The sequence below is a fragment of the Solea senegalensis genome, linkage group LG1 (assembly GCF_019176455.1).
Source record: "Solea senegalensis isolate Sse05_10M linkage group LG1, IFAPA_SoseM_1, whole genome shotgun sequence".
NCBI lineage: Eukaryota > Metazoa > Chordata > Actinopteri > Pleuronectiformes > Soleidae > Solea > Solea senegalensis.
In genome coordinates, this window is record NC_058021.1 from 28,379,229 (window position 1) to 28,388,303 (window position 9,075).

General features: G+C 38.1%; 1 protein-coding gene across 4 annotated transcripts; it reads left to right on the forward strand.

Moving 5' to 3' along the window:
- The first annotated feature begins 2,888 nt into the window (after nt 1–2,888).
- adcyap1a (adenylate cyclase activating polypeptide 1a) lies at nt 2,889–8,797 on the forward strand. Of its 4 annotated transcripts, XM_044044943.1 has the most exons (7): nt 2,889–3,224; nt 3,623–3,727; nt 4,161–4,289; nt 4,694–4,798; nt 6,047–6,181; nt 6,735–6,855; nt 8,251–8,797. In XM_044044943.1, the coding sequence occupies exons 2-7, from the start codon at nt 3,630–3,632 to the stop codon at nt 8,257–8,259; spliced, it is 597 nt and encodes a 198-aa protein (XP_043900878.1). In that variant the 5' UTR covers nt 2,889–3,224; nt 3,623–3,629; the 3' UTR covers nt 8,260–8,797. The 4 variants fall into 4 exon arrangements, with proteins under 4 accessions (XP_043900878.1, XP_043900870.1, XP_043900886.1 ...); XM_044044935.1 differs by lacking the exon at nt 8,251–8,797 and having other exon boundaries at nt 6,735–7,693; XM_044044951.1 differs by lacking the exons at nt 4,694–4,798; nt 8,251–8,797 and having other exon boundaries at nt 6,735–7,693.
- The last annotated feature ends 278 nt before the right edge of the window (nt 8,798–9,075 follow it).

Below are 9,075 nucleotides of genomic sequence, written 5' to 3' on the forward strand. Positions count from 1 at the left end.
TTCACTTGGCTCGTTTTTATGAACAAAAAGAAAAGAAAAACAGTCTATTTGGTGACTTCTGCACAATTATTGGTACTTTATATCACAATTACTAAAAACGCAATATAAAATGAATCATAACTTTGACTCAACGACACATAAGAAGAAGAAAAAAAAAGAAGCCTTTTTAAAGCCTCTATATGTGACCTATAACACACACCACCAGGATGTCCATATAAGGAGTTGTGTATTATTCCCACGGCACCTGCGGCACAGATCCGTGAGCACTAGGGGTTTAAATAAAGGAAATTCACTGTATTACGTTTGAGTTGTGCTCTTTTCCCATGTAATATATATAAATATGCCAATTTTGATTGAGTGCAATGAGCAATAAACGTCCACACCAGAAACTGTGTCTTCCCCAGATCTCACCACGCTGTAAACAAGACAAAACACTCACACCTCACTGATTAGATTTAAAAAAAAAACCCATTGTGTGCTGGAAACCCTGAGTATTAAAACACTTGAGTCACAAGAGTCACTGTCACCTCAATCAAACTCTTTAAATGAAGCAGCGGATGTCAACACTGTACGGTTTACTATAAAAGGCTAATGGTGCTAAAATTAGAGTGAGTCACAGGGTTCTTCTCCTTGTCTTGTTTGGCGTGATAAAGCTGGGTCGTTCACTCCGGCTGCTTCGCTGTGTTTACTCACGCCTCGCCTTCCAAGAAAAAGATATTAAACGGTGTGAACATGAGGAAGCCGCTGTTTGCAGATCCATCTGAGCAAACAGACAGGAGCATGTTTGCTGCAGATGCTTCTGATAGATCATTATTTAAACCTCAGACGACTTACTGTAAGGAAGTGGTTTTTAAATTTTTACCGTAAGTGGATTTTTTTTTTAACTGGCATTTGTCACTTTGCAATCGGCTCAACAGGAAGTCGTGTCAACAAAATGGATGAATTATAATAAGAGACAGAAAAAAGCGTCGAGCGTTTGAATCAACAGGAGATTAAAGTGCTCCTATAAACGGATGCAGTTGCGACGCATTTTTATTAATATTCCACTATGATAATAACAGGAAGTCACGCGTCACATGATTGGTGGATGCATGTTTTGCACCGAATTTATGTGTTCACTTATTAGATTTAAACCAAAACAAAGTGGCAACATCAGTATAAATGTGTTTTAAATGCTATTAAGTGAACAGAGTGGAATTACTAAGCCTCACTTTGTCATAACATGATTAATCGCAATTATCTAACACTTAACACTGTGGAGTGTCTGAAAGAAAGAAATGCATTTTTTTTCCACTGCAGGAACCACATTAAAATATTTTGACTATACTTAACAATGTGGATAAACTCAGTTTTATTATCAATTTACAGTTTTAAACACAGCAAATAGTAATACTAAGAATTTAGCACCTTTAAAGTTATAAAGATTTACAAGACACCAATAAAGACTACAAGGTGTGTGATTCAAAAAAGAGATTAAAATGAAATGTATTCATGTTTATTAATGATACAACCAATTCTATTCACTTTTTTTTCTGTGAACACAAACGTCTGTGCACTTTCTTCTCACAGCCACATGGATGCAGTGTTCTCTCAGCGCAGGAAATGGACTTCTTTTGTTTTCCCTGCCTCGACATCTCAACCCTTCACAGAGTGTTCAAGTGCTTCTTTGCGTTAAACACAATGTCACGTGACGTCAGAGCCGGTGAACGGTCGACTCTTTCTGAATCATCCACTGATGAACACATGAACTTTTAATGGTTTATACACACAGGCCCATACATTATTTTTAACTACACTACACTACAACTATTTCACTTGTAGATGTTCCACTTAAATGTGTGAAACCATAACAAGCTCATGAAATACAGTGCACTGTTAAATATTTAAAAGGTTTCCACAAAAGCAGATTCACACTAAATACAAATTACCTTGCTTCAGTATCACAGAGATCATATGTATATATATATATATATACACATACATATATATGTATACATATATAAACATCCGCTAACTAAATGACTCAGGTTCAGAACTTTGTTTATGACTTGAGAGTGTGGGTTTCATCTCAGGAATAGTGGGCGTAAAAAGAGAGAAGTGATAATTAAGATTCCTCTGATGCAGGAGAGACGACACAGAGAAGAGCGGTGTTTCAGCACTGGACAGCTCCACACGTCAACAGCTCATGTTCAACAACAAGGATTCTTTTTCACCATTTATGAATAAAATGCATGAATTATATATATGTTTTCTCATATGAATAGTTATTGTTGAGAATCCTGCTTCTTGAAAAAAATTAATCATTTATGTTATCATGGAGAATGTGTCTATTTGTAAAAGCTGCAATCAAACCTTAAGTTGAATTGACAATTCAATGATTCTATGTTAAAAAGCCTGGTCCTAATGAGGCAGAACTTAATTTCTGAGGAAGTGGTTTAAGTTTTAGGCCAATATTTGAATTGTAGTTGGATTAAAGTTATAGATTTGACTGCTTGTGGTTACGGTAAAGGATAAAACTTTACAAATAAATGAAAACAGTGAAGAGTCCTTAAAAGGACAACTGCGTGAACCTGTGTGTGTTGGATTGGATAGGATGTCCCATTCCACAACACCATGTGATCCTGTTAAAGGCGTGACGTCAAATGCGATCATTCCACTGTCTAATTAATTAAAATGTTTGAATTCAGGATCCATTCTTTTTTTTTTTTTATGACTTAGCTTGGGGTCTTTCATTGACGCGGAAGAAGGATGCACTCCAATGGGACGGGGGTGGGGGGTGGTTGAGGGGGGCAATGACGCAGGGGCCCCTCCCACCCCAACCCTCCGCCCCCTCTCTTACCTACGTGACAAGTGAAAAAGCCATGCCTTTCGACTCCAATGAATAAAAAAGCAAGGGGAGTGTAGTTTGCAGGACACAGGAAAGTTCTCCGCAGACAAATGTTCTGCGCTCCTCTTCGTCTTCGTCTTTTTTTACGCCCGTGTATGACAGACAGAAGCTCTGCGTAGAGATCCCGGAGAAGTGAGCTGAGGGCGCACAGAGGAGGAGGACTGCACGCTCGGTTAAGAAACAGCAGGAGACTGAAAAGGCGCTTCACTGAGAGGGATCAGAAGCGAAGAGAGAGAGAGAGTGTGTGTGAGAGAGAGAAAGAGAGGCTGGGACAGAGATCCCATCTCACTCTCCCAGTTGAGGTCTTGAACGGATCGCGTCCAGCGCCTCACCACTGGTAAGATAAGGCATTTTTAAGAGTTTGTCATTAAGAGAAAAGTAGTCTTCTGCGCTTAAAAGTGATGTTTTACGCAGCGTAAAAGTGATATTTTACGCAGCGTAAAAGTGATGTTTTACGCAGCGTAAATGTGGTATTTTCATGATTATGGTGTTTGGCGCAGCGTAACAAAATGATTCCACGCTTAAAAACGTAGAAGTTATGTTTTGCGCTGAGCAAAAGATTTGTTTCATGCGTAAAAGTGGTGTTTTTACGCAGCGTAAAAATAGTGACAATTTGTGTAGAAAGTCCGTTTTTCTTTGTCTTTTATAAACGTAACTTTTAAATTCCATCTGACATCATCAGATACTTGGTCTTGTGATTATTATTATTTTTATTTTTTTTGTTTTTTCTTGCAGCGGGACAATGTCAAGCAAAGCAACTTTAGCCCTACTCATCTATGGAATCATAATGCATTACAGCGTCCACTGCTCGCCTGTGGGACTCAGCTTCCCCAGTGTTAGGTATGTACACGGTTACTTGTTATTAATTGTTTAATTATGGGGGTTTGTTTCTTTTACTTGCATGTGATGGGGAGACTTTTGACAGAGCATCTGAGTCACTTTGTCGCGGCCACAACAGCCTGTTGGATTAGTGGGTAACAGCATATGACAGCCAATCCATATGGCTACTCACACAGAAATAATTGCGAGGAAACATTCACTGGGGAGCGGCTGTAACGTAATTTAGGCTACTTAGGCTGTCAAGTACAGTGGCTGAATCTGTGCTGGAGCAATTAATCGATCAATTATTGTGATTTTTTTAAAAATGAAAATCGAAATAATTGTTTAGATTAAAAGCTGTAGGTAATTATAGAGAGCAGTGCTTCTGAGACTCAAGGGGAGAGTTTCCAAATCGGATGATGAAGATGTTTAATCAGTTTCTTCTTTTGCTCAGACTCGAAAGTGAGGTTTATGATGAGGATGGGAACTCCTTGCCGTCCCTGGAGTATGACAGGGAGCAAGTGGATGCGAGAAGCCCTCCGTCCGACTATGTCTACACTTTGTATTACCCCACAGAGAAAAGGTGACTATATCATCCGCTCCTCCACACGGGAGACACAGCGAGCCTCCATGTTCATGTTGAACATCTCATTTATGTCCTCGTGCTGTGTGTTGTCGTGTGTGGATCCATCGTCGAAACGTGTCATTGGCTTGTAGAGGAAGAAAGGGCGATTTAATGTATATTTCCAAACTGCAAGAAACCAGTAATAAAGAGTAGAATTACCGTTATATTTTATTTAATCAAAATATTTCTTATTTAAATTAACGAACAAGTAGAATTTTGGACACAAAAAGCCACTTCTCGTCATTATTATTTTATAATGAACTTTGTTGAGATAGATTTATGATTTTTTTTTTGTAGTGCAGACATTGTTGCCTCTGGGTGTGTGGTGATTTTTTACTTTGTGGCTATATTTATCATCCCAGAACGGAAAGGCATGCAGACGGCATGTTTAATAAAGCCTACAGGAAAGCGCTGGGTCAGTTATCAGCCAGGAAATATCTCCATTCTCTGATGGCAAAGCGTGTAGGGTAAGAACATCTTCTTGGTTTGTCACTTCTTCTTTTCTAATTTGAGGTTTCCTGTCCTAAATGTGTGTGTGTGTGTGTTTTGTTATTGTTTGATCTTATTTTTTTTGTTTCTTTTTGACTAAAATGCTCATTATCCACGCTGTTTTATGTATATACTGTATGTGTGGCATGTTCCCTCCCTCTGATCTCAGCCTTTTAGTGATGATGCGATATAAACCGTGGTGGGGGGAGCACACAGGGTCACGTGGTTGATCTGGGGGAAGTGTTATTTTTTCTTCTGAGCCTATTGCAGAAAGAAGACTTAGATTTTTTACATATGAATAATTCCGTTTTCAATCCTGGTGGTTTCAGACAGTTACCTTATAAGCAGACATTATTGCAATATTATAACATGTATGTATATATACACCATACTGGGATGGGCTAAAGGTTAAACAGAGACTCCTATATATAACATAATCTCATTACCTCATTATTTATCCACCATTGTTCAAATATTCCTAATACAGATTAGACAAATCACGATATTATTGCACATTGTGGTTCATTTTTCCACCATCGTATTGTTAATATTTCACATGATTGACTTTAAATATGTAGCTCACCACCAGCATACTGTTCTAGTGATTTATGTCGAAGTGCCACAAGGGGGAGCTCACATCTTTCCACTTGTTCCAGGACCTGGAATAAAAATACCGTTCCTTTAGTAACACATTTTTGTATATTACATCATTTTTTAAAAAAAGCTGGATTTTAGGATTTATGTGATGCAACACATCTTTAAGTTCTCATATTTGCCTTATAGAATAGAGAGTTTATATTTTAAAAGGCATTTCCATCACATTCGACAGTGATTTAATAACTTTTACCTGATATTCTCCAGTGCTACCTTTTGTAACATGAGTTCATGTTTCCTCTGTTGCTGTAAGCTTTCAGAAGTCGTGCAAAAATAGTATAAAATAGAGTCAATAATGACATTGTCTAAAAGAGATTACAGACAGAAGGCCCTGCTGACTTAACTTTACAAACCCCCTGAAGGAAAAACAGCATTTCATTTTTGTGGATTGCCAATTATTTTGGTTCAGGACGATCGTGACAGGGAATGTTCCCATCATCCCGTCCCCTGCCTCCTCACCTCGGCGCCACAGGCTTCCTGTGCATGCAGAGGTCACGTGGTGAAAGCACAGTAAACATGTGAATGAGTGTGATGGTGGTGAAGCCTCCCTCTTGTCTCTGTCTCTCTCACAGCGGGGGGAAAGCGGAGGAGGACAGCTCAGAGCCTCTGTCCAAGCGACACTCAGACGGGATCTTCACGGACAGCTACAGCCGCTACCGAAAGCAAATGGCCGTCAAGAAATACCTGGCAGCCGTCCTTGGGAAAAGGTATAGACAGAGAGTTAGAAACAAAGGACGCCGGCTGGCATATTTGTAGCATCCTCCCCCTCCTGACTCACAGAACAAAACAAAAAAAACCTTAGGTGTGTGTGTGTTGCAGCCCCAGATGAAGTCATTTTGAGATCTGAACAATCAGTGGATTCGCTTTTTGTGTTCTTAAACATGTATTTATGTATGAAGTAAGCCATTAAAATGAATATTTTGATAATAATATTGTTTTTTATTTTGTACTTTAAGCACTTGAGGACACATATATATGGACTCATTTTTGTTCAGTATAAAAATAGCCTCTATTTATGTATTCATTGAGTTATTTCTTTTTATTTTTATGTTTTAGATTTATTGATTGAGGGGAGACAGTTGTACTTGTGAAAATGTTGCTCCAAACAGCCCTGTCTTTTAAACGTTTAGTAAAGAGATATATACGTTTGTGAGGAAAGAGAGAAAATGGTTTAAAAGACAATCAATGTATTGAATGCTGCTTTTTTTTTGTTTGTTTGTAAAGTGACATTAAGAGTTTAGTTGTCTTTATTCACAACAGCCTTGAAGACATAGATTTTCACCAAATCCTACAAGACATAAACTTTGACGCCCTCCCGGACGGGGATGAGTTTGAGGCTTTTTTGGGAGACTGGCTGAAACAGCTCTCTCCCGAATTTCTGGTGAGTTTCAGGCTCATTCCTGAGGCCGCATCTTTGCAGGGGGATGTCTCGTGTCCCTCCCCTTTCTTTTTTCCTCTCACCTTTAACTCGCAAACCTTGTGATCTTTGCTCCGAGCGCTTAAAGCTGACAATTCTTCCGCCTCATTTGTGCTCCTGTCTCTCTCGAGTCTCACAGATTTGACCTTAGATAGTAGAGAATGTGCTTATAATGGTCTGATATGTTATACATATCACTGCTAATCGAAAAAAAGGGAAAGAATTATCATGCTAATGATATGACGACAAAACTCTGGTTTAGACCAGATGTGAGATCCTGTTGGGTTTCAAAATGCAAAATATGATGCTTGTCAAAAAAAACAAAAAGAAAACAAGACAAATGTGAAACGAGGACCAGAGTACTTTTGAGGTTTTTCCTTTCATTTTCTTCCACGGTGTTTACAAAGTGAGCTTTCGCCTCTGACTTGTGTAAAGTGCCAATCCTGTGTTTCTATCAGCTGGTTCGTGTGTGTTTGGAAACCTTTTTTTATTCTGCTCCAGGTTTCCTTTGTGTCTCTCTCTGCCCATATAATAAGTATCACTGAACATTTAAAAGCACCATCGGGCACGTTTTCCAAAAAACACATACACACACCAAACCAATGATACTTGTTACATGGTAACTTACCCGCTGATTTGTTCTTCTTTGTGAGAAACATTACGAGGCAGTTTGGAATTTGTGTAACCTTCTTGGGTCGACTGTGCTTCCCCTCTTCTGTCATGTGAACCAATGTACAAACTACAGTAGAATGCATGATTAAAGTAATTGCACTAGCCACTGCATCTGTGCAGATGACTCCAACTAGATGGTTTTTTTCTTTGCTTTCTGACCATTGCAAAACATATTTATATATACATACGTACATACATATATATATATATATATATTTACTAAACTCATCATCTCTAGGTGTTGTTTTGTGTTCTGTTCTCCTCTCACCGTTTCTTCCACACATGGTTTCATGTCGGACCTTGAAGAATTGCTCTGAATGTACTTGTTGTAGAGTCTATTATGGAGAGAAGAAAAAAAAAAAGCTGTAATTTAAGTTTAAAAACTGCCATCATTTGATAGACACTTAAATTTACAGAACAAGCTTGCACGCACACGAGAAGAGACTTTAGAGAGAGAGAGAAACTGAGAGAAAGCTGGTTTTTAAAAGTTGTGGGATCTGAAAGGTTTTACAAAAACTGACACGACACGATGCACACTCACTTACTAACTTCCCACTTCCTCAAGGAAACTATAGCGATACAAAGCAAGCAAGTTGATTTTATATTTCTCAGACAGCAGGGTGAAAAAAGTGCTGCGATCTGTGTTTATTTGTGTCAATCTTTCTTTAATTTTGCATTCTCCTCTAGGCTTTGTGACGCGGGAAGCAGTTTGCCGCTGTGGTCCCTTGCATCGACTTTAAAAATCGCCATGAATCACAGATGGCTATTTAGTGGCCCTACAATGCTGCACATCATCAGCTTATACTTCACCCCTTTTTTTGTGGTCGTTTGTTTGTGTTTCACATAGGACGTCAGTTAGGATCGGTATAGCTCCATCCGGCTCAGACGTCCAAGCATTTCTAGTTTGGGTTTTATTTTTTTTTGCACTTTGTTTTTAGAACACTGCAATCTATTTTATTTAAGTACATTTTTTTTGTTGTGAAAACAGAGGGAAAGACCAGTTTGACCCTCTCCATGAAACATTATATGTATGATAGTGAAAGCGCCAACAGCCTTACAAAAATGAAATCATCTCCAAAAGATCTATATATATATATACATATATGTATATATATATACTGTGTAGAAAGTGAATATTAGATTATTACTTCAAATGGTGATCTGCAAGGGTCAAGTCAATAAATGTTTAAAAAAAGAAAAAGTGTTGTAAAATTTGTATGAATAAATTTTTGTAAACAACAAAAAACATTTTGTCTAGTCTTTGAAGCCAATATCACAAATAATCGTTACTTTAAAACTTACAACAAGGAGCATTTCGGCTGCTTTTTCCCATTACTTTGTTTAAACGTACAGTATATACAGACACTATAAGAATGTGCAACGTAGAGTGTCTTATATCCTTTTTTTCAATCATTTTCAGCAACTATATAAACACACAAAAGTACTCAAGTGTATTTTGTGACTTTTGCACAATTATTGCTACTTTATATCACTACTAAAAATGCGATCATA

Bases quoted from the DNA above. Each gene is read 5' to 3' on its own strand.
- adcyap1a (XM_044044935.1), top strand. From the start codon at position 3,630: ATGTCAAGCAAAGCAACTTTAGCCCTACTCATCTATGGAATCATAATG. The intron at 3,728-4,160 runs GTATGTACACGG...TCTTTTGCTCAG, and splicing joins CTCAGCTTCCCCAGTGTTAG to ACTCGAAAGTGAGGTTTATG. The intron at 4,290-4,693 runs GTGACTATATCA...TTATCATCCCAG, and splicing joins TATTACCCCACAGAGAAAAG to AACGGAAAGGCATGCAGACG.